At 44.6% G+C, this 26,380-nt stretch overlaps 1 protein-coding gene across 1 annotated transcript in view; it reads right to left on the reverse strand.

Moving 5' to 3' along the window:
- Positions 1 to 26,380, reverse strand: part of LOC137413893 (phospholipase D1) — a 246,702-nt gene that overhangs the window by 63,993 nt on the left and 156,329 nt on the right. Inside the window, exons 15-17 of the mRNA XM_078784018.1 lie at positions 18,184 to 18,565; positions 13,863 to 13,949; positions 946 to 1,065 (exon numbers count right to left, since the gene is read on the reverse strand). Coding sequence (XP_078640144.1) covers positions 946 to 1,065; positions 13,863 to 13,949; positions 18,184 to 18,565 — 589 coding nt within the window. The remainder of the gene's footprint in view (positions 1 to 945; positions 1,066 to 13,862; positions 13,950 to 18,183; positions 18,566 to 26,380) is intronic.

Here is a 26,380-nt window from a genome sequence, read left to right on the forward strand (position 1 = left end):
TATTCAGTGACAAAGGACGGACTATAACCGAAACAGGCCCGGACTGGGGGGTCAGGGGCCCACGTGGCAGGTGTCGGCCCCCAACATGCGGTGTACATGCCTATTTACAAAGGGCCCCAATGCGCTGCATGCGCAGGCTTTTAAGAGCCAGCTGTACGTAATTGTATGTGGTGCTGGCTTGGAAATGTCAAAACGAAGGTTACTGACCTTGAAATGAGATAGAAAATAATGTATAATCAGTTATGAGGTTAGTTAGCTACACAATCCCGAAAATTCGGTTTGATTCCGACAACTTTGAAAATTTCACCTTTGTGACCTTCAAAGGTCAAAGATTCTGAAATTTGTTGGAAAACTTGTATTTCATGATGTATGTGATAATATAAGATCATGTACGACATTTCACCCTATCAGGAAGCGAACAATGTAATAAAACCATCAAAAATCGACTTTTCTAAATTTTGTGACCTTGTGACCTTGACCTTGGGGTGAAAATGAAAAATCGAGCTCCGTGGGACTAGACACATGACATTGGCCTAACCAAATACCAAAACGCCTGTCAGATTCCACCAACTCCCTCGGAGAAGATGTAGCTTGAACTCGATTACCCCCTAAACAGACATCTTTTTCGGGTATGGCTCCGCCCACAATGGGCGCAATACGCCCACTCTAGGCAGGACACAACTAGATCATGATATCAACCTCCCACCCAAGATTCATCAAGATCGAATGATATCATTGGGTAGTTATGCTGCGGACAGACAGACCGACAGACAGACAGACAGACAGACAGACACACACCCATGACGAATATAGTGGTCATTCTGTTTGATAACTCGTGAACCAATAATGGAAGATAAAACAATAAAATAAATTAGAAATAACAGGAACATATAGTATCAGTGAGATAGTCATAGCGTAGGGATCACAATGTTCATGATCTCTTACCATCAAGTGGCTTGTCAAGCTGGATCCAATCCTTGAACACACAGTTGCAGTAGTCTTTCCCATGCCAGAACCGTGACTCACCCATCAGCTCTACACTCGTCCGCCGGACTGAACCGTAGTCTGAAAAGTAATAGCGAGAGTTGGTACAACTATCTGTGAGCTCTTCTTACGATCAGTAACACTTGGATTACCAACACCTCATTACTGCTTGGTAAATTCTCCAAGTGGCATGTTTGATTAATTATGTTTGTATGGAGAAAGCTCAGTTCGGCCGGACACTTGACTTGCATGATGAAAGCGATCTGCAAAATTATAGGCAATAAACCATGCAGAGACGGACAAAGGCTTTTTCAACATATTTCAACATACAGCTATTTGATCTTAATTTCAACAATATTGATAGATAAAGGTGATATAAAACATCAAATATCATGAAACATTTACATTTTGTAGTCCATTGTATAATTTAAATAAACATAAATGCAAATTTCGCATGTGCAAAAAGTAAGTACACCCTTGGCTCTAATAGGTGGTATTGCCCCCTTTGGCAGAAACAACCTCAAGTAGGTGTTTCTTACAACTGTCTACCAGTCTCTGACATCGACTGGGAGAAATTTTTGTCCACTCCTCCATGCAGAATTCTTTCAGCTGTGCGATGTTTGAGGGGTTTCTTGCATGCACAGCTCGTTTCAAATCCCTCCACAACATCTCGATGGGATTTAGATCCGGGCTTTGACTTGGCCATTCCAGAACCCTCCATTTCTTTCTTTTCAGCCATTCCTTGGTGGATTTACTGGTATGTTTAGGGTCATTGTCATGTTGCAAGGTCCACCTTCGGTTGAGCTTCAACTTTCCGACAGATGGCCTTACATTATCCTCAAGCACCCTCTGGTACAATGAAGAATTCATAGTAGATTCTGTGATGGTGAGCTGCCCAGGCCCTGATGCAGCAAAGCTGCCCCAAACCATAATATTTCCACCACCATGCTTTACAGTTGGTATCAGGGTCTTGTGGTCAAATGCTGTCTTTGGTTTTCACCAAACATGTCTTCTGGTACTGTGGCCAAATAGCTCTACCTTTGACTCATCTGTCGAGAGCACATTGTTCCAGAAGTGCTGGTCTTTGCCGAAGTGTTCATTGGCAAACTTTAGTCTTGCCCTGATGTTCTTTCTGGACAGCAAAGGTTTCCTCCAGGCACACCTCCCATGTAGATCAAATTTGTGCAACCTCTTTCTAATGGTAGACTCGTGCACTTTGACATCAACAGTGGCAAGAGCTACCTGTATGTCCCGTGATGACATTCTGGGGTTCTTAGAGACTTCTTTCAGCATCTTGCGGTCTGCTCTCGGGCTGAACTTGCTGGGGCGGCCTGTCCTGAGCAAGTTGGCAGTTGTTTGGAATCTTCTCCACTTGTAGATGATCTTCCGGACAGTCGAATGATTGATTTCAAATTGTTTGGAGGTCTTTTTAAATCCCTTCCCCGACTCGTAGGCATCTATAACCTTCTTTCTGAAGGCCTCAGAGAGCTCTTTTGATCTAGGCATGGTGACGCCACACACTTCAACAACAAAGATCAAACCAAACGAAATGTCTGAGGTTTAAATAAGACAGGTTCCTCCAAGATCCTCTCTAACGATGTTCTAATCATTTGCACCTGAGCTGGTGCACCTGATTCTAATTTTAGGTATTTGAAGTAGTGATAAATGTAGGGGTGTACTTACTTTTTCCACATGCGAAATTTGCATTTATGTTTATTTAAATTATACAATGGACTACAAAATGTAAATGTTTCATGATATTTGTTATATTATATCACCTTTATCTATCAATATTGTTGAAATGAAGATCAAATAGCTGCATGTTGAAATATGTTGAAAAAGTCAAAACTTTACATGGGGTGTACTTACATTTTCACATGACTGTGTATGTATATATACGTATGTATATATATATATATATATATATATATATATATATATATATATATATAGTAACGGTTTTGAGAAGTGTAACGGTTTTTTTGAGAAGGTAACGGTTTTTGAGAAGTGTAACAATTTTGGAGGAAGTGTAACGAATGTAAAAAGTATGGTTTTGTTATGTGTAACATCCTCGTAATGTAAAGAATGGTCGCAGCCGTCCTCCTAGTTAATTCCATGAAACTTACACGCAGGCCACGATATATCTTTTTAAATAGTGTATTTCCTTATTCTATGTAGGCTAAATATGTGTTTCCCACTAGATTGACTTTGCATTGTATCAAACAAAATAAGCGTAGGCCCTTCCAATTTCCCCAATCATCTCCGCTCTCCAAAGTTCCTTTCAAAAGGGTGCGAGTGGTGTTCAATCCCGCAAGCCGCCATTGCCCATGTGCTAATCTCGGAGAAGAAAGGCGTGTCTCCACCTCGTCATAGAGGGGAGGAGTGAGCCAGAGGGTCGCATGGCCAATCAGCACCGCGGTGAGCGACCCGGTAGGCGTGCCCTCGCAGCCGGCGGCTTGATTCCGCCCCGAGTTATAAAAGCGACTGTAAGGGACTGCTTCACCAGATGACCTGGGAGATGAGCGAAGAGGCGACACCAAGAGGAGCGGTGAGATGCGAAACGCTCCAAGCCAAAGAGGAGAGGTACTCGGAAAGGAAACCAGCTTTGGAGAGACGCGCTGAAAGGAGGGAGACGGCTCCACCAGAAGGAGAGGAGCAGGTGTGCCCGAGCCAGCGCGTGACGTCTACAGCATCGGCAGCGGATACGCGACGAAGGGTTTTCCCGCCAAAAACCGCGAGGAATTGAGAGCTGCTGCCTCCGACCCTGCCTCCCTCTCCAGCAATCCACCTCAAGCCCTACCTGCCTGCAATATCCCCCGTGTAAGTGTGAACGTCGTCTGTCCTACTCGTTGTCCTGGGGTTAAGTAAATTGAATAGTGTAAGTTAACGATTCGCTGTGTGACTGCTTCTTCCATCCATTGCTTGTGTGTGTATAATAAATCTGTTCTTCCTCCGTACTCTGTCTTCTTCTTCTCTTTTCCTTCTCTTTCGGTCGCTTTAGAGGTTTCCCGATTGAATATCTGCGGTGCGATCTGGTCAACGTCGGGTGGAATCGGGTTCTAATCGGGGAGTAACTGTTCGGACGCGGTAATACCAACCGCTCGGTAAAATAACATCAAAACCGCGTCTGCAACAATATATATATATATGTATAGATAGATAGATAGATATATATATATATATATATATGTATATATATATATATATATATATATATATATATATATATATATATATCTATATATCTATATATCTATATATCTATATATCTATCTATATATATATATATATATATATATATATATATATATATATATATATATATATATATATATATATATATCTATATATATATATATATATATATATATATATATATATATATATATATATATATATATATATATATATATATATATATATGTATATATATATATATATATACACAAAGAATTAAGTTAAGCACCCCCCCCGTTGTTTTACAACCTCGCACATTACAAGTTTGTTGTCGTCAAAACAGTGTAATATACCCATGATATTGCTATATTTTCTGGAGAAGTGATATTATGGTCACATAAAAACATAACAATCATGCCGTTTTCAATATTTTATTCTGAATAATTTAAGGTGAAATTTTTTGGGAATTTTAGGCATATTTTCACCTCAATTTAAGTATGGAGCTATAGGTCCATCACGGACAGTGTGGATGACGTTTATGTTTTCTAACGTACAGTCATTGTTCTGAGAAGACCTCTAGCGATCTTTGCGTCAATAACGTGTGTAGGACCCACGTGATCGGATCACTGACTCAACCAATCACTTTTTTTCACTTTGATCACTCAATTTCATCAATGGATAATTGCTAATGTCATACCAATCATTATTTGATCTCACATACCTTAGAATATATGCCAATGTATACATATACACAAAGAATATATATTAGGGGGTGCTTACCTTAATTCGTTGTGTAGGGGTGCTTAACTTAATTCTTTGTGTATATATATATATATATATATATATATATATATATATATATATATCGCTAACCCTAACACCTCAGGCAGTGATGTAGGGAATGTTATGTGATGGCAATACTGTTAGCTATTCTCTAAAGTCTAAACCAACATCATCCCAATCCTGTTTAGGACCTTTTTTAGATTGTAGTTTGTCATCCCTACATTGCCTTTTTAATTTCGCATAAATTTCTTCATTCACTTGTGTGTATGTATACAGTATATGTATGTGTATATATATATATTGTTGCGGATATGGAATTTGGCCTCCATATCCGCTTGTAAATATTCCCCTATTTCCCCAATACTCCCCAACTATCCCCAATCCCCCATTCCCTAGTCCCATTGTCTGTAAACAACACTCTGTAGAACCGACCTTCCCCTTCTTCCCCCATTAAATGTCGTGCCCAGGTCCACCGCATCTCACGTAGACAACTTTCGGACCTCTTGCTAGTTATTCTTAGTCTATGTCAGTTAAGGACTCGTTTCCATTAATTCTGACTCTTCGTTGCACCAGAATGTGATTGTATGGCACCAGTAGTGAGTTTATGACCTCCCCATACCTCCTCCCATCTTCCTCATGAAACAATAACAACAACTACAACCACAGCGGGGGCGGCACGGCTGCGGTGCGGGGAGTGTGCGTCCTCACACCGGCTTGGTTAGCCGCCATTGCCATGTGCGCCCACGGGGTTAGCACGAAGGGGCTGGCTGTCAGCTCCTCGTCAAGGGCGGAGCCCGGTAACCCCGGCACCCAATAAGAAGCAACGGGCCGATTCCATCTGGGGCGGAGCTAACGAGCCGAGGGCGTGTCACTCCCCGCCGGATATACGCAGCCTACCGGACGTGACGTGAGATGCGCCTCAGCCACGAAGGAGAACCAGACGCCACCTCCGAGCGCTGTGACACCTCCCTGCATCTACTGGACCGTACTGTATCCTGTCCCTGAGCCAAGAGTGCACCTTGAGCCATCGACTACCTGCCTTTCCTTGCCATCAATCCCCGTGTGAGTCAGTTTTGTCCTGTTTATCTGTCGTCTGTCGGGGCTACTATAAGACCGTAATTAAGTGCCTATCTTTCTATGCTGTCTCTCTCATCCCTGTAATCTAAACGTTCCGAACTATTATAACCTCCTCCGGAGGTCTTGAGAACTGTACCCCTGGTATCGTGTCATTTTAAACCCAGCCGTTGTGTCCTTTCCTCAATTGATTTAGCGTAGCGCGACTCGGCCAAGGTTCGAGTATAATCGGGTAACTTGTGCGAACACGGCGGCCATTCCGCTCGGCCCACCATAACATCAAAGTCGTGTCCGTAACAATTGGTGTCGAGGAGTGGAATTCGGACCTGGGACTAAATTTGTTAGGCCCAAATTTTGGAACACCAATTGTACCATTAGGGTAACAATTGGTGTTGGGAAGTAGAATTCGATCCGGAGCGCGTTTGACGCGCTCGAAATTATAACGGCGAAATTTGATTTTGTTTTACGAAAAAAAAAACCCGAATTTTGAAAGTCGCGCTATGGCGGATCAAGACAGCTGGGTTCCGGTAGAGGAGAGTGAGGCAGGGTCGATCCAGGACCAAATTGAGGGACATGAGGGACAGGAGGAGAGCGAAGCAGTGAGGGCGGCAGGTTCGCAAAATGGCGCCTCGCACATAGCTACGGCGGCCGCACCCGCTGCACAAGTGGGAGGGATGGCCCAAATGCAGGCCCTCATGGAGCAATTTATGATGCAAATGACGGCCCTTATGGAAAAGAATAGTGAGCAATTGGGGGTAATAGGAAACCAAATGGGGGTAATGGGGAACCGGATGGATGCTCAGGGTGAGCGATTGGAGGGCCAAATGGGGGTAATGAGGGACGAAGCGAGGGGTACCGGTGAGGGGTTAGACAATAATTTTAAGGGATTAGACAAGAAATTTGGGAAGTTAGACGACAAATTTGAGGGGTTAGACAACGGGATAAAAGAGGTGAAAAATGGGTTAATGGGGGTAGAACACAGAATGGCCGCTCAAGAGAATCAAATGGAAGGGATGCAAAAGGGGTTAGAGGGGTTAGAAAACAGTATGGAAGGCAAATTGAGGGACATGAGGGACCAAGCGGAAAGGGAAGTTAAACAAATGGGGCAGCAGATAGAGGGGGTTAGAATGGGGGTAGAAACTAAACTGGATGCTCACAGGGAGGAAATGGAGCAGATGAGGGTGGCATCTGGGCAGGAGATGCAAGTGATGGGAGAAGAGATCAGAAGAGGTGTGAGTGAGGAGGTCGGAGGAGTGCGCGAGGAGGTGAGGCACTGTAAGGAGCACATGGAGAAGGAGGTGAGAAAGGGGACTGTAAAGTTACAAGGGGGCATAGAGGACCTGACGCAGGAGGTGGAGCAGCTGACGGAGGGACAAAAAGGACTAACGGAGCAGGTTCAAAGGAACACTGCGGTATTAGGAGGTTTAAAAGCGACACAGAAAGAACTAAAAGACGACTTGATAGCGACGAAGAGGGAATGTCAGATGGTACGTGAGGGACTGACAACGAGGTTGGACGAGGTGACAGAGGTAATGGAGACGAAGGACCGGCAGGTGAGGACGCACATGGAAACGGTCAAGGTAGCCTTGGAGGACGAGCTTGAGGAGACGTACCGGGAAATAAAAGAGGTGAAGCAGAAATTAGAGGAAGTGGAAGAAGAGGTGAGTGAAATTAAGAAGGGACAGACAGAAACTAAGAGGGAGATAAAGGAGGAGGTAAAAGAATTGGTCCAAAGTCTGTGTTCGGATCGTGATGATGTGCTCATTAACCGGATGAGGGATTCGCAGGTGATGGAGGAGAAGCGAAGAGAAAGAGGACCCGGTGTAAGTGGTGACCAATATGGTCGTGCGTATGATGCGCCAGGTGATTTGATAAGCTTGGGGGTCGAGATAGACCCGGATGTTCGTGAGAGGCCGTTGGTGAAGTGTGCGACAGGTCTGGTGTGCGAAAGAGGAGGTGTGCGAGAAAGTCCGACTCTGGGGTGTGTGAGGAAAAAGTGCGTGCCAAGGAGTGAGGGTGCTGGTGAGAATGAGTCGGTCGTAGCGCGTGTGCGAGGGAGCACATGGAAGCGCGGTGTGGTAAGTGTTACAGAGGGTGTGACGGGAGAGTGTGCGCAAGAGTGTGCGCGAGAAAGGTGTGTGACGGACGGGTGCATGGGGAAAGAGTGCGCGGTCAAAGGCAAGGAAGAATGCACACCTGTGGTGAGTGTTACAGAGGGTGTAACGGGAGAGTGTGCACGAGAAAGGTGTGTGACGGACAGGTGCATGAGGAAAGAGTGCGCTGTCAAGAGTAAGGGTGAGTGCGCTGTCAAGAATGGAGGTGAGAGTAGTGAGAGTGACAAGGAGAGTGAGTTGGTTGTGACAGGTGAGCGAGGATGTACACCTGGGATGGAAGGATGCACACCTGGAATGGTAGAGCGTGAGTGGGAATGCACGCTGGAGTTGGTGGTGAGGCACGTGGTTGGGTGTGCGAATGAGAGCACACCTGTGATTGTCACAGAGGAGGTGACAGAGGAGGGGGCGCGAAGAGGTGTGTTGGTGAGGTGTGCGACCAACGAATGTGTGCCAAAGTGTTCGGTGGTCAGGTGTGTGACCAAGGCTGTGAGTGGAATGGGTGTACCTGGGTGTGTAAGGAAAGGTACGAGGAGCATGGAAACGGCTGGATGTGTGAGCATGGAACGGGCTGCGGGGTGTAAGCGTCCAGGTGAAGCATCGACGGTAACCGGTTTAGAGGTTAGAGTGACTTTTAGCCGAATCGGGCCCTCGGTGCGTGCTGGGCCTCGCTTTGAACGGCCGCGTCCGTGCTCCACTAGGCGGAGCGGGCAGCCCGATAGAAAGGGTCGTCATGGCGACCACTTTTTGTTGAGGCAGTCCGGCAGGTCGAGATCGGGACATTGGATGGCTCCACGCCGAGATGGTGCGTGGGATCTCGGCCCGGGTAAGCCCCCGTCCCTGCACCGAGTGCCGGACGCATCCAGCCGCTGGCACAGAACAACCCGCATTCATGGCTTGGCTTTACGAAGCCGGGCTTTGGACAGGAATTGGCGCACCGAGAGGCATTAGTGAGTAGACTGGGTGATGAGGTTAGTGTTTTGGACCCAAAATTAGAGAAAAAAAAAATTTGATGATTGGCAAGGGATTGGCAGTAGTGATTGGCAGATGATGGGTAGTGATTGGCAAATTTTTGATTTGTGGAAATTTGATGTGCAAAATTGGTAGTGAGCGATGGGCCCGGTGGGTAAGGTTGGCATCCCTGCCACCCTTCCCATATAGTGGGGCAAATGCGCTATAGTTTATGGGGTGTATGGCAGTGAAAACTAGCCCGGGTGGGTTAGGATATTGATAGGGATCTAGCGAAGATGACATTAGGTGACGTTAAGGTTAGTTAGTGACTGATACCTGTAGTGGGGATGCAGGTAGATTAGTGTGGATGATAATGACGTGGGAGCGCAATAGTTTAAAGGGACGACTGGGAAGCGCAAGTTTCAGAGGGGAGTAGTTAGATGAGATGATGCTGTGTGAGAATTGAACAGGTGTGATTGCACAGGTGTGCAACTGGACAGGTGTGTGGAGCAGTGTGTGAGTAGTGAGTGTTGTGGATCAGCGCGAATGCGCTTGGGGAGAGAAGGGTGCAGGTGGCACCAGGTGTGAGAGCACAGGTGTGTGGAATATATGGAGCAGAGAATGAGTGGTGTGGAGAGAGTTGGAGTAAGTGGTACGGAGTGGTGTGCATGGTGCGAAGGTGTGGATGGGGGAAGAGTGGACCCCTTTCACGAGTACCCGGGGCGGGTAGTGTAAGTGTTAGGTAGAGGGTATAGGTAAATTGTGGTTGGATATTGGCATTTGTGGTGCGGTTGCAGAATGGTATTGTGGATGGGTGCATTAGTGTTGTGGAAATGGCTGGGCGTGTAGCCTGTTAGTGTGTGTAGTTGGTTGGGCACTCCACCACTGTGAGGATGTCGGCCAGGTGAGGCCGCAGGTGGGCTCTGGGAGCCGTTAGTTGTGGATGGGGCCCGAGGATCCGGAGGACGGACCCGGGTAGCCCAGTGCCAGAGAGGGCACCGAGTGGGGAGAGCGCCAGAGGGCCTTCCCCAGGTAGTTAGGTTAGGGTAAGGAGCAGGTAAGCTCGGAGGCAACTGCAGTGGTGGAGGTGTGCAGGTGGGTAGACCCGCTGGGAGAGGTACACGCCGCGGCCCAGAAATTGTGCGAGGGCACCGGGAGAGGAATCGGGGGAGTGAGACCCCAAATTGAAAAGCACCACAGTTTGGTCAATGGGAATTGGTTTTTAGAACCCATAGTGTAAGAGGGCCAATGGTTTGGCAGGAGAAAGACCCCGGGTAAAGTAAAGTTGTTAAAGTCATTTAGGAAATAGTTAGGATTGATGAACCTGTCGCACCATACGCAGCCACTTACCTGTGGTGATGATGATGACTCCACACCTGTGTTTTCTTTGTTTTGTGTTGCAGGAAGTAAGGATTGCTGTGTGGATTTGTGAGACGCATCACGACGTGGATGAGACATTGGGGTGATTCCATCTCTCCCTCCTTAGGAGGGACTGATGATGAATTGGTAATGGCAAATTTTGATGTTCAGTTGGAGATGGCAAATTTTGATGAGAGTTGAAAATGGCAAATTTGATTGGTTAGGAGGGAGAGAAGACGAATTTGGTATATGGGAGGAACGGGGAAGACAGTAGGGACGTTTGTTGATTTGTAAAGTAGATGTTTATGGGTAGTGTTGTGTTTTGTGGATACAGTAAGGTGTAAGGGAGGGGCCATGTAGGTTACCTGGTGGGGGGGGGGGGGCGTACGGTAGGAACGTACCTGTCTCACCTGGTTCCCATGTGCCCCCAGTGTGCATTACCTTGCATTGCGTGCACTTTTGCGCCCTTACCACCTTACTCACTTGTCTGCTTCTTTTGTCTCCCACCTCCGAGGATCTGGCTTTGGGGCAGAGAGAGAGGAGAGAGAGGTGCTGGCTCCGCAGTTGTGGGCCTGCACTTTCGCTGCTTGCTGCCTGGATCAATACACCATATGGACCGCAATTTTGGTGGCCACCCACAATGGACCGCAGTTCTTTTGCGGCCAAGCACCACCCGTGGATGGACCTATGGGTCAACGTGGCACCTATGCCATACAGGTGAACCAGAAATAGTTGGCCCCCTGACAGCCACAATAAAGAAATGGACGCGGTTGGCGCCTTTCTTTATTTTTAAAGAAACAAGAAGGCCAAGTGCACCACACGAAGAGCAAGAGACACCTGCAGGGTTAGGGGTTGTTGTTTTTATTTTAATGAACAATGGTGACTGCACCGATTGGTGCTTGGGTGTGTAGTGGTGCTTTTGGTGCTTGGAAGGGGTGCTCTGCACGTTATTAAAGGCCGTAAGGCCACAGAGCACTCGTGGGTTGGTGTATCGATGCTGGCATGCGTGCTCTCTCTCTATGCATAACATCTGCATGTGTTCCTCCAAAAACAGGTCCTGGATCGTAGTGTAAATATCAGCGTAGTCTTGTAAATAATGCTCCCTACCGGCTGTATGTTTAGTTTGCGAATTCTTTCCGCGATTCGGTTATCCTGTGGGTGTGTTTCTGTGAGGAGAAGGGTGCAACGTCGCAGGGGGACATATTTACTCATTTGTGAATATCTGTAAAACTGTCGCACTCAGGGTAGAGTTAATAGTAGAGGGAACTACATCTGAGGGCCACACTAAAATAGGTAAAAATTTATCGGGTCGGGACGCCCCGAGGGTAGAGAAGGGTGCAATGTTGCGGATATGGGATTTGGCCTCCATATCCGCTTGTAAATATTCCTCTATTTCCCCAATACTCCCCAACTATCCCCAATCCCCCATTCCCTAGTCCCATTGTCTGTAAACAACACTCTGTAGAACCGACCTTCCCCTTCTTCCCCCATTAAATGTCGTGCCCAGGTCCACCGCATCTCACGTAGACAACTTTCGGACATCTTGCTAGTTATTCTTAGTCTATGTCAGTTAAGGACTCGTTTCCATTAATTCTGACTCTTCGTTGCACCAGAATGTGATTGTATGGCACCAGTAGTGAGTTTAGGACCTCCCCATACCTCCTCCCATCTTCCCCATGAAACAATAACAACAACAACAACTACAACCACAGCGGGGGTGGCGCGGCCGCGGTGCGGGGAGTGTGTGTCCTCACACCGGCTTGGTTAGCCGCCATTGCCATGTGCGCCCACGGGGTTACCACGAAGGGGCTGGCTGTCAGCTCCTCGTCAAGGGCGGAGCCCGGTAACCCCCGCACCCAATAAGAAGCAACGGGCCGATTCCAACTGGGGCGGAGCTAACGAGCCGAGGGCGTGTCACTCCCCGCCGGATATACGCAGCCACTTACCGGACGTGACGAGAGATGCGCCCCGAGCTTGAAGAAGAACCAGTCGCCACCTCCAAGCGCTGAGAGACCTCCCGGCATCTTTCGGACCGTGTGGATCCTGTCCCTGAGCCAAGAGTGCACCTTGAGCCATCGACTACCTGCCTTTCCTTGCCATCAATCCCCGTGTGAGTCAGTTTTGTCCTGTTTATCTGTCGTCTGTCGGGGCTACTATAAGACCGTAATTAAGTGCCTATCTTTCTATGCTGTCTCTCTCATCCCTGTAATCTAAACGTTCCGAACTATTATAACCTCCTCCGGAGGTCTTGAGAACTGTACCCCTGGTGTCGTGTCATTTTAAACCCAGCCGTTGTGTCCTTTCCTCAATTGATTTAGCGTAGCGCGACTCGGCCAAGGTTCGAGTATAATCGGGTAACTTGTGCGAACACGGCGGCCATTCCGCTCGGCCCACCATAACATCAAAGTCGTGTCCGTAACAATATATATATACATACACATACATATACACATATACATATAATTTTAATGCTCCAACCTCCAACTGCAACTTGTGACAGTATCTGAATTAACATTTATATTAAAAAAAAATGACGCACTCCGAGATTGCTCCTCCGAGAGCTTGGCAGGGAAGGCGGCCACACGTGGCGGTGACGTCACAGCATTCGCTCATTCGGTTGGGGCACTAAATTATATATACGAATTCGTTACTCCCAATCACATCCAGGTCGACTTCATATCGTGAGTGGATACCAGAGATATTGTTACCACGTGGCAGGCAGTGCTTATCGCTCCCATTAAGGTGTAGCATTTATAGCTGTATGGGACACCTTAATGGCGGTTCCCCACTAACGCTATGGAGTCGCATAATGACTGGTGTGTGTGTGTGTGTGTGTGTGTGTGTGTGTGTGTGTGTGTGTGTGTGTGTGTGTAAAAAAGGCCCTTCCAACCGGAAAAGGACATTACAGTAAATGTCATGCACCTGTGCAAAACCACAACACCTCACCCCAACTTCCAGATTGAATTATCTCGGTCTTTAAAAAGACCGTCATCCTGGAAGCCATCCTGGGTTATTCCGGTCTTTTGAGGAGTGTCAGTATCAAACATAATTTTGTCTATGCAATGTACAGATAGACTCTGCTCGAGAAAATGGACTTAGAGGTAATGCTTCAGTTCTCTTGAATGAGGAACAAACAAGGGAAGAACAAATTAAATCAAGAAATAAACAGTTAATTAAACAAGTGACCAAATGTCACAAAATGATCGAATGTTGAGGTTGTCGTGATTTTTTTTGTCAACAACACAAATTTGATTAACCATTGGAGTATTTCATTGAATTTCCTCATGCAAAGCCGGTTAGTTCAGCTAATTTTCAATAACACACTCGATTGTTGTGTGCCAGTCAAGAGTTTGAGCCTCAATTACCAAATGTGGATTAAAGGGTTTTAGTTATTCCCTGTACTAAATCAAAGCTGCAGCTCACCCTCCCAGATGTGCAACTTGTGTTGTTTTAAGTTGCTCTTGAGTCGGTCATCACGATGAAGTTTCTGTCTCAAAACGTCTCGCCATCCTGCAGGCACAAACCAGGGTAGAGTTGCAACACAGATAATCAATGTTATGTTAAAATTGATATTAATAATTGCTCCAACAAAGCAAAGTAATAAATAAAGTAAAGTATGCATCAAGCTCAGTTTTTACGGCGTAGCCCATCGGGCGAAGCCGTCTCGAACAGTGTTTGTCCGTGCGTATGTGCGTATGTGTGTATGTGCCCTCAAACGTATACCAATAAGAGCTGAGGATATGGTCACATGACAGGGTGATGTGATTACGTCTGATGTCATTACGGCGTACGGCGGCTGACTCTCTACACTCCGCCATTTTGATTTATATGCCGTTCATGCCAAACATATTGTAAAACCTGTCATATATCACAATCGCCATGCTCTATCTGCCCTTACGTTTTTCATTCAGTGTGAAACACAAACAAACCGACTGATAAAATGAACATCAAATATCGAAAGCATCGGCTTTACGGCTCTTCCAACAATACGGTATGGTATGTATAGGCCTTTGACGTTTTGACTCATCTTCGGGCCACTTCGGACAAATTAAGCCTGGGTTTCTTAATACAGTAGTGTATCGTTTCAGTAGTATCGTTTTCGTAAAATTAATAATAATGTAGTAAATATAACCATAACACTTTTATCCCAATGTCATGAACGGAAAGATTGAAGCGGTGCATGGTTCAGGATCAATGATGAGCATCGTTCGTCACTAATATTAATAACCGAGGAAGTAGGGAATTAGCCTCAGTTTTTTTATGGTAATATCATTTTAGAAATAATGATAACGTAACGTTAATGTTATAGTAAATCTAATCGTAACAATAATCCCTTCGTAGTGACTGCAAACTAACTGGAAGTTAAAATATATCAGTTTTGTGTCCGTTACGTCATTACGTCTATGATGTCATTATGACGGCTGACTGCACCGACCGGCATTTGAATTTACAAGTTTACCCGCTCATTATGGGAATGGCAGGAAGGGTCATTCCTCTTTGGGGTATATAGATTACAGTCGATCTATGGTCGGGTCTCAAGAACATTGGGTGTGTGTTCATTTACCACGTTTCTTGTGAAGAGATCGCCAGGTGGTTTAAGCATTTGAACAAGGACTCCATTCAAAACCGTTAAGGAATGGCTGGCTTGGCAAGCGCTAGCTAGCTGCTTGGTAAATGAGCACACCTCCAACCTCCAATGAGGTTGGAGGCACACCTCCAATGAGCACTCCAATTGTGTGGTACTTAGATTACAGTAGGTCTTCGCTCAATTCTGTACATAAAACTTACCTCACGGATGTCGGGATTCCTCCAAATTTCTTTGTTTAATGTTATAAACAGCATTAGCGACTGTTTAAAAAGTTAATAATATGCGTTTGTGGTTTATAATATTTTACAAGCCCAGCTACGCCACTGTTAGAATTTTGGTCTTGTTTTTTCATGAATAATTTAATACTGATGATGACAAGGAAAACGATTACAACACGTTTAGCGTCCACATTGTCAAATAAAGAATGTTCTGCAAACTGCAAGACCACAACCACATCCACAACTTAAATTCAGATGATAAAACTGGATTTACTTCCTCATTCAACAGATAGGATGCTCCAAGACAAAGCACCCCCTGCCTGTACTGCACCAGTATGGTAGTGTTAATCAGATTCGACTTCATAGAAGAAGAAAATAAAATTCCAAGACAAGACAGCACAGAGGCCAGGACACTAATAAACTAAAACGGCACTCGGTAGAGCACATACCTCTGCCAGGCTGAACAGTTTACATTTCGTGACCCACTGATAGGCCGGATCTGCATCTGGATCTTAACAAAAATCGAATTGGCTTGTTCTTGTCACCTACCCAACTCATCCACCAAGTTTCATCCAAATCCGTCCATACATTTTGTGAAATATCGTGCTATATATTGTTCTTGGGCTCCATCTCTCAATGGTGAAGAAATACTTTAAAATTCTCGGATCCGGATCTCCACCAAAATCGAATCGATTTGTCCTTGTCACACACCCAGTATGTGCACCAAGTTTCCTTCGAATCCGTCCATAACCTTTTGAGATGTTGTGCTCACAGACAGGCAGACAAACAAAGAAACAGACCGATAGATAAACAGACAGACAGACAGACATGGGTGAAAACATCACTTCCGTCCACCTTTGGTGGCGGAGGTAGTCATGGGGGAATGAAGAACTAGTCTTTTTGATGATGGCTAGTGCCGATCTGCATCGGCGGACAGTTACAACAATGGATGAAATCAAGAGAATCTATATATAATAATAGCGTAAGGACTTGACTTTGTTATCCCTTTTACGCCGCACCCAGTGACCCGATGCCCACGGCACTAATGGATTTACGATCTACGAACCGCGCTCTTTGTTTATCACGTACAGCCATACTCGAAAAATTTGAATTAGCCGACGTTGGGGCCCAAAAGCATCCGATTAACTGCCGATACGACGCCATCGTATTGGCGTCTGCTGGGCAAAGGCGAAGCAAGCCGTCCGCTGATTGGACAGTCGAAGGCGACAGCAAGCCGTCCACTGAGTGGACAATCCCAGAGTGGTGCTATGCCGATTCCTATTACGAATCCATTCATTTTTCAAAAGTATATCGTAGCGTTGTCATTTAAGTAGATTGCAATAAATACGTTGTTCATATACGCACTCTTCATTCTCATCTTTCTTCCTAACTCTTACTTGGACAAGCAAATCCCCTATGCCATCCATAGTGGTACACTCTATCCATACACCACATCCTCCCTTCCGTGGATGTTCCACGGGTTTCGGCTAGTACACCATTAAATTAGCTATCCTGCCATTCCTACTCCAGGGACGTCTCACATCCAAGCCTAGTATTAAACCAAGCTTGATATTACTTCCCATCTAAGGTGACGAGTTGTGTACAAACAAGTCCATTCCATCAATGAAATACAAATGCAAGGAACGCATTTCATCTCACGATAAACAGACAGACAGACATGGGTGAAAACATCACTTCATGATTATCTTGAACTAATGAAGATAAACAATAGAAAAAGGAGTTCAGATTATTCAAGTATAAACTTCATGGTGAAAGGAGAAAAAAGGCATTAAAAGATGCTGATCATGATAGACGTGGAAGGAAAAATACCGATACAAGTTGAAGTGGCAGAAGATGCTTCATAATAGATGGATATAGATCATTCTCTGTTGTGACAACGACAGATCTTACATCATCCTTACTATAATTCACGGACCAGTGTTTGGTTGCGTTTGTTTGTCGTGCTACTCCTACAGTTCTGGGCCGATTACATCCAGACTTGCTACATAGGATCAGCATGACCCCAAATTGGTGTATAGGTGTTTTAAAAAAAAATCTTTGCCCGTGGTCTTGGGGGTGAGGTTGAAGCAAATTCTCTATGTAAATGTGTATCGTGTAGCGCCACCTCTAGGTGGAAGATGGTATTACAAGTCCCACCCTTTACACAGTTCAGTGTTTCTGTCCACAAGTTTTCCAGGGCAGTCAGGTGTTTTGGAGAGGTGTTTTGAGTTACACATTCGAGCAAGGATAATAACATAACCCCCCCCCCCCCCGGCCACTTCCTAAAGGGGGTTATGTTATTTTACGTCCTCCTAGACGGAGTGAATTGTATCGGGTCTCTTCCTGCCCACTCTGAAGTAAATTCAACAACCATCATCACCCTTATCCATGGACATGCAGCTTAAAAATAAATTTGTGATACGTTAATTTTTATTACCTCGTGGCAACCTCATTAGCAAACTATAATAACAAATGTCAACGTTTAAATATTGAATATATAAAACAGTACCCATCTGATTTGATATCACACTGAAGCCTTGCCATTTATCAGAACGACGCTTGACCTAACAGAGGGATTTAGAATTTTACCTTGGAACTGGCCAAAAGGTAAAGGCCTTGGGTGATTCATGTCCACAACTGAATAAAAGTGAAGGTAACTCGAGCAAAACAAATTTGAAGAATGGAATGCTTCGAAAGAGTTTCCCCTTCTGGCACTCCATCAATTTGAGTTGGATGATATTTTATTGGGATAGATTTGACATAGACCCCAAGGAGAGGTTCGGCGTGCAGCTACCACCAAAATACTCTGCCAACCTGCCAATATTTTTGAACAGCCATCTCGGAATATTAGCACCAGTCATGGAAAGACAATGGAAAAACAAAATGGGAATTGGGATTTTGCCCAGCGAGCCAAATGAGAACATAAAGATCAGCTTACTGTGTACAATGCCATCGACAGAGCTGCTGGCCTCCTTCCCATCAACCCTATCACCAACACCATCTTGGTGCTCGTTGGTCTTGACCCTGTCTTGCATGTTGTACACCCTCCGTACACGACTCCAGCCTTGTGCACCTACTGCAGATAGTCTTGGTACAGAATCTGTTTTGACATCAGATCTGGCCCCATCCATGTTGTCTGTCACAGATTCATCCTGGGAAAGAGTCTGCTCGCTGTTGCTTGGAGAGTTCAAATGATCTAGCGAGGTTGTTTCCTTTGTTGGGGATGCGTCCGGTGTTGGGGATGCTTCTTGTGTTGGGGATGCTTCTTGTGTTGGGGATGCTTCTTGTGTTGGGGATGCTTCTTGTTTTGGGGATGCTTCCTGTAAAAAAAAACAAAAAAAAAACATTTTGTTACTTAATCTCCTTTTACGTGCATTCAACAATTCTACCTCACATTCACTATCCTCAAATACAATATCATATCTCACTTTCCATCCATTCAAATAGTTCTTGCTCAACAAGCATCTAATGTTAACACAATCCCTCACTTGGCATAATGAGGCAGCAACAAGAATGCATGACCAACTCAAAAAATTAAAATATAACCTTTTTGTTTTTTTGAAGGGATTGCTGCGAATAAACTACCCCATAGCTTGCAAACATGAAAAAATAAGTATCTCATCTTCTACAACGATGCCTGATCATTTTAAGCAGTGTAATAACAGCAGGCACGATGAGGCATCAATGTGTGTGTGCTGTCCCATCAAATGGACATTAAATCGGGCATCCCATCTGTTGGCATTAGTTGGTGGATATTAACGATCCCATTGTGTTCTTCATGAAGAATAGGTGAGATACCACAGGTACCCCGACCAAATTCCAAATTCCTTGCTCTCGCCTACAGGGGGCACTGCATCAGCAGCATAGCTGTTCCCCCAGCAAATGGTACGACCCACAGCCATGTGTTGCACGTGAAAGAATTCGTCGTAGTTCATTGGTTGGTTCATTTATTTAATAGATGTCTGCAATTGGAAAGATGATGCTGTGCATCATTACCAAAGGACATCTTCACGATGTGAAAATACACAAAGCTTGTGCCGTGCCAGCTATATTTACGTGGGAGCGAGATTCTTCGGGTGGACTTCCCTGAGGAAGACACCTTATCTGGTTTGGGTGCTCCTAAGTACCAATGGGAAGGACATATTTTGGGCTTATGCGTGTACAGGGTAAGTTAAAAATTATGATATTGCTGATTAATCATGTTGGGAGGGAAAGGGGAGGAGGAGTGATGGGAGCTGTCAGCGCTTTTATTAATATATTGTTTGTTTTGGTCTGGGGCCACAAGAGAAATTATCCTAGGTTTTTGCATTGATTGCTAAAAGGAGAAGCGTCCGTCTATGTTTTTTTATATCCACTGTGGGCGCTCACTTGTATTAAAAGGAAATTATAGGAACTCAACAAATCAGCACCAATACATGTTGTACAGTCACGTGAAAAAGTAAGTACACCCCATGTAAAGTTTTGACTTTTTCAACATATTTCAACATACAGCTATTTGATCTTCATTTCAACAATATTGATAGATAAAGGTGATATAATATAACAAATATCATGAAACATTTACATTTTGGAGTCCATTGTATAATTTAAATAAACATAAATGCAAATTTCGCATGTGGAAAAAGTAAGTACACCCTTGGCTCTAATAGGTGGTATTGCCCCCTTTGGCAGAAACAACCTCAAGTAGGCGTTTCTTATAACTGTCAACCAGTCTCTGACATCGACTGGGAGAATTTTTTCCCACTCCTCCATGCAGAATTCTTTCAGCTGTGCGAATTTTGAGGGGTTTCGTGCATGCACAGCTCGTTTCAAATCCCCCCACAACATCTCGATGGGATTTAGATCCAGGCTTTGACTTGGCCATTCCAGAACCCTCCATTTCTTTCTTTTCAGCCATTCCTTGGTGGATTTACTGGTATGTTTAGGGTCATTGTCATGTTGCAAGGTCCACCTTCGATTGAGCTTCAACTTTCCGACAGATGGCCTCACATTATCCTCAAGTACCCTCTGGTACAATGACGAATTCATAGTGGATTCCATGATGGTGACCTGCCCAGACCCTGATGCAGCAAAGCTGCCCAAAACCATAATATTTCCACCACCATGCTTCACAGTTGGTATCAGGTTCTTGTGGTCAAATGCTGTCTTTGGTTTTCGCCAAACATGTCTTCTGGTACTGTGGCCAAATAGCTCTACCTTCGACTCATCTGTCCAGAGCACATTGTTCCAGAAGTGCTGGTCTTTGGTTTTCGCCAAACATGTCTTCTGGTACTGTGGCCAAATAGCTCGACCTTTGACTCATCTGTCCAGAGCACATTGTTCCAGAAGTGCTGGTCTTTGCCTCGGTGTTCATTGGCAAACTTTAGTCTTGCCCTGATGTTCTTTCGAGACAGCAAAGGTTTCCTCCTGGCACACTTCCCATGTAGATCAAATTTGTGCAGCCTCTTTCTAATGGTAGACTCGTGCACTTTGACATCAACAGTGGCAAGAGCTACCTGTATGTCCCGTGATGACATTCTGGGGTTCTCAGAGACTTATTTCAGCATCTTTCGGTCTGCTCTCGGGCTGAACTTGTTGGGGCGGCCTGGCCTGAACAAGTTGGCAGTTGTTTGGTGTCTTCTCCACTTGGAGATGATCTTCCGGACAGTCGAATGATTGATTTCAAATTGTTTGGAGATCTTTTTAAATCCCTTCCCAGACTCGTAGGCATCTCTAACCTTCTTCCTGAAGGCCTCAGAGAGCTCTTTTGATCTAGGCATGGTGACGCCGCACACTTCAACAACAAATAGCAAACCAAACTAAATGTCTGAGGTTTAAATAAGACAGGTTCCTCCAAGATCATCTCTAACGATGTTCTAATCATTTGCACCTGAGCTGGTGCACCTGATTCTAATTTTAGGTATTTGAAGTCGTGATAAATGTAGGGGTGTACTTACTTTTTCCACATGCGAAATTTGCATTTATGTTTATTTAAATTACACAATGGACTACAAAATGTAAATGTTTCATGATATTTGTTGTATTATATCACCTTTATCTATCAATATTGTTGAAATGAAGATCAAATAGCTGTATGTTGGAATTAGTTGAAAAAGTCAAAACTTTACATGGGGTGTACTTACTTTTTCACGTGACTGTACATGTATCGTACATTTCAGTACCAATACATGGATATTTATCGTTTCTTGTAAATATTTTCAAGTGTTTGTATGTTTGTTTGTGCGTTCCTACATTATTCTATCATGGCCGCACCACAACACCTAGAGGCCCACAAATTGATTAGGTACCTCAGAGTCCGGACAATGCTTTAAGCTACCGCACATTAGCCTTGGCATCTTTTTTGAGGCCGCTGTAAATTTATATTAGGATGTGGGGTCGGGCAGTGCTGCCGCTGGCCTGCACGCAAAAGGCAACCAAGATGAGGCCAATAACTCCGGAGCTTTTCAATGTCCAACACGTCCCGAAACCTCAACCGGGAAAAGCTTACCCAGCCGGGCAGCACCGGGTGTCCCCCTCCTCCCCATTACCGGGCAGATTCTTCAATATCGCAAGCAACAAGATACCCTGATGGCCTGATACTGATAGCACACGTGTATGGAGCGATAATCAACATTACCACTGCTACTCAAGCTGAAATGCATAAATTGCACTAACTCCAACAAAATAGGTAGAATATTGCAGATTAAAAGTTGATTGCCTGTGCTGTTACACCAAATACAATATAAATGGCTTCATAGTACATATAAAACAGATTTTTTAAAATAAACAAACAAAAAATAAAGTGCTGTATATGCCACACGCCCTTTAAAATAAAGTGTTTAAAACAAATTTTAATATTGTATTCAAAAAAATCCATTTATAAATTTGACATTTTGCTAATACTATATTAAAGTTAATCTCAAATACCAATTGTTTTAATGAGAGTCTAGAGTAACACAAATATGATGGCTTTACACAGAAAGAAAATCAATCAAAGTAAATTGGAGTACTGTACACAGCAACACTTCAAATGAAATTAATAAAACTTTAAAAAGACCAACCTATACCATCATGGAGGGGTCTAAAGGGGTCAAAAAGGCCGATTCTCTGCGAAAGCTCGTGAAAATTTACTGTGTGAACTTCCTTGTTAGCTCACCTGGAACGAAGTTCAGGGGAGCTTATATGGCACCGACCATCCGTCAGTCCGTCAACACTTGAAACATCTTCTCCGAAACAGCTGATGGGAATGCGACCAAATTTGGCACAAATGATATTTGTTGTGTTGTAACTAAAGTGTGTTCACGGAATTTTTAAAAATCGGGGTCTAAGGGGGTTTAGCGGGATCAAAGTGGATCCAGGTTTGAACCCCCAAAATAGGAATTTGCTTTTTCCTCTGAAACTACACACACGATTTCTATGAAACTTGACCACAACCTTCACCACCCGTGCTCGTGCTGTACCAAAGTTTATTCGCGGCATTAAAATAATCTGCCCCTTTGGGGGTTTACTGGGGGTCAAAGTAGGTCCAGGTTTGACCCCCCAAAATAGCTATTTGCTTTCATCTCTGAAACTACACACACGATTTCGATGAAACTTCACCACAACCTTCACCACCATTGATGTACCAAAGTTTGTTCACGGCATTAAAAAAAAAACTGCCCCTTTAGAGGTTTACGGGGGGTTGCCCCACCCCCAAAAATATGTATTTGCTTTCTTCTCAGAAACTACACATGAAATTCTGATGAAACTTGACCACAACCTTAATCAGCCGTGTTGTACCAAAGTTTGTTCCTGGCATTTAAGAAATCGGGGTCTAAGGTGGTCTATGGGGGTGGGCGGGGGGGGGGGGCCTGCCCCCCAAAATAGGTATTTGCTTTTTTTCTCAGAACCTACACACACAAAGAATGTATGTACTCTTCCAGTAACCCCCATATAGTTAAAATCTCAACATCCAGGCTTAATGCCAACCTCAACTCCTTCATTCTTCTTTCATCCGTTTTGTGGAATGCCTTTGTGAGACTGAGAACCCACTCTTCCCGACTCGACTTCGAAAGCAGCCAGTGCACCACAACATCATCTCATCCCACATCCCTACCCACGACTCCAAGTGTAACCCATTAACAACCCAACCATCTCTCTTCTTGCAGGTTGTTGTATTTTCTTCTCCCCTCTTTTCCTGTTCATTAATTTGCAGCGGAGAGTTGCCCCACATTGCATTTCCTTCTGCTTTCTGTCATATTGTTCTTCCCCAAGTCTGGATTTTTACAATTAAAATTAATAGACAAATGGCTGAAGCAACCGAGATGCTGTTGAAAAAGGAAATCTTATGTGCAAGCATGCAGGCTCTTTTCTCTCGTTAATACAGACTTGGCATTTAATATGGAACTAGCCGAAACCTGTGGAACATCCACGGAATGGAGGATGTGATGTATGGATAGAGTGTACCATTATGGATGGCATAGAGGATTTGCTTGTCCGAGTAAGAGTTAGGAAGAAAGATGAGAAGGAAGAGTGCGTATACGAACAACGTATTTATTGCAATCTACTTAAATGACAACGCTACGATATACTTTTGAAAAATGAATGGATTAGGAATCGGCATAGCACCACTCTGGCCACACTGGCGCAGTGGTATGTGTCACACCGGCACAAATGCATGCTCTGGATTGTCCACTCAGTGGATGGCTTGCTTTCGCCTTCGCCTGTCCAATCAGCGGACGGCTTGCTACGCCTTCACCCAGCAGAAGCCAATACGATGGCGTCATATCGGCAGTTAATCGGATGCTTTTGGGCCCCAAAGTCGACTAATTCAGATTTTTCGAGTATGGCTGTACGTGATAAACAAAGAGCGCGGTTGGAAGAAATTATGGTAAACCCACCTGATGAGGTTAGCGTACACCGCGATCGACGACACCGGCACAAATGCATGCTCAGGATTGTCCACTCAGTGGACGGCTTGCTGTCGCCTTCGACTGTCCAATCAGCGGACGGCTTGCTTCGCCTTCACCCAGCAGACGCCAAAAAGATGGCGTCGTATCGGCAGTTAATCGGATGCTTTTGGGCCCCAAAGTCGGCTAATTCAGATTTTTCGAGTATGGCTGTACGTGATAAACAAAGAGCGCGGTTCGTAGATCGTAAATCCATTAGTGCCGTGGGCATCGGGTCACTGGGTGCGGCGTAAAAGGGATAACAAAGTCGAGTCCTTACGATATTATTATATAGATATTTTTTTTGTGGGGGTGAACTTACTTTTCAAGATGACTTAGAACCAAAAGTTCATTGGAATTATGTTGAAATTATTCTAGATTTTGTTAATGTGACCTTTAAAAGAAACAAAAACCACATTTGACATTTCGAAACAAATAAATTGATCCTTGAAAGTGATGTAAACTGATATCGAACTCAATTCACGGACAGTACTGTGTTAAATTTCTGTGCGTTTTCCAGAAGCATCTCTTTATTTTGCACATTAGCCAAATTTTTTTTAAACAAAAACAAAAGTTAAATTACGACTGGGATTACAGACAGTAAAATTACAGTTCAGTACTTCGTGTAACCCCCACGAGCATTCAGGAGAGCACGTACACGTTGAGGCATGCTGTTCACGAGATTTGCCAAGGTTTGGACAGGAATCGCTTGCCATGCAGTTACAATAGCCTGCTGCAATTCACGCACAGAGGCAGGCTGCTGGTCCAAGTTGTCGATTTGACGCGTTAATTCTGCCTACAAGTTCTCTATCGGATTCATATCCGGGGACATGGCAGGCCACTCCATATGCTCTACATCATGGTCAGCAAGAAAGTGTTGGATCATGCGAGCACGATGAGGCCGTGCATTGTCATCTTGGAAGACAAAGTTTCCTCGAAAGGCTGCATGAACAAACGGAAGCAATGTTTCTTCCAGAATGGCCCTGTGCTTGAACTGGTTCAGGTTTCCATTCAGAACAACCAGGTCAGTTTTTCCCCCTGCATGAAAAGCAGCCCAAACAGACACCCCACCACCTCCAGATTGGACTCTTGGCACTATACAATCTTCGTTGTAGGCTTCATGCACTTGTCTGCGCACTCGGACGTGGCCATCTTGACGATAGACCAGAAATCTAGACTCGTCACTGAAGATCACGTGATTCCAGTGTCCTGGCTGCCATTGACGGTGCTCTCTGGCCCACTGCAATCGGCGCTAGCGGTGTTGTCTGGTCAGACGTGACTTTCTCAGGGGACGCCTGGCACGATAGCCTGCTTGAACCAGTCGTTGGTTGACTAGCCTTCTGGATACAGGCACATTTGTCAGTTGCTGCCACTCAGCCCTAAGCCGATTAGCTGACTTGGTACGGCCATTGCGGACTAACCGGTGCAGCTGGCAGTCATCCCTCCTTGTGGTTCTGCGGGGACGTCCTGGCTTCGGTATTGGAGTAGGGACACCCCTCTGAGCATTTCGTTTCAGGATCTTTGACACCTGACCTTGAGTGATGCATGCCATACTGTCAAGCAATAGCACGCTGTTTCATGCCAGAATTTCGTAAAGCCACCACTAAATGACAAACAGCATTGTCGAGTTGACGGACCATCGCCAGGGGAAGTGGCAAAAACTTTTGTAGACGTGCAGCAGTTGTTTTCCACGAATACAGAACGCAACAACCCTTATATACCCGATTGTGAAGTCAATCGTCAAATGTACCTGTCCGTACATTTTGTCACGCCACCTGTGATATAATCCTGTTATTGACTTCTTGCTGCGACAGACAATCAGTGACATGGTTCTTTTAACAAAGAAATCACCGAAGCGTAAAAGAAATTCACCAGATTGATATACCGAGTTCAGAAAGTAAACCCAAGTCAAGAAAAAAAAAATTCCATATTAAATGCCAAGTCTGTAAGACTGAGTTCTGAATCTATTCAAAGCTCCCCTCCCCTCCGCGGCTAAAAGCAATCAGTAGACGACACCCCATACACCATCAGTTCACTGCAATTATTTATATCTTCTGTCACCTTGCTTTTGCATGAACAGAACAAAAAAAAAGTTTGAAAATATTTATTTTGGTGACACACACACAGTTTGAAGGATAAATAGAGAAATTGCATTGGAGTCAAGGATACTATTTATAAAAATACTTTTCCCTCCAACATGTTTAAAACTATGTTGATAGAAGTAACAAT

Source organism: Myxine glutinosa, chromosome 1 (genome assembly GCF_964187855.1).
Source record: "Myxine glutinosa chromosome 1, kmMyxGlut1.1, whole genome shotgun sequence".
Lineage (NCBI taxonomy): Eukaryota > Metazoa > Chordata > Myxini > Myxiniformes > Myxinidae > Myxine > Myxine glutinosa.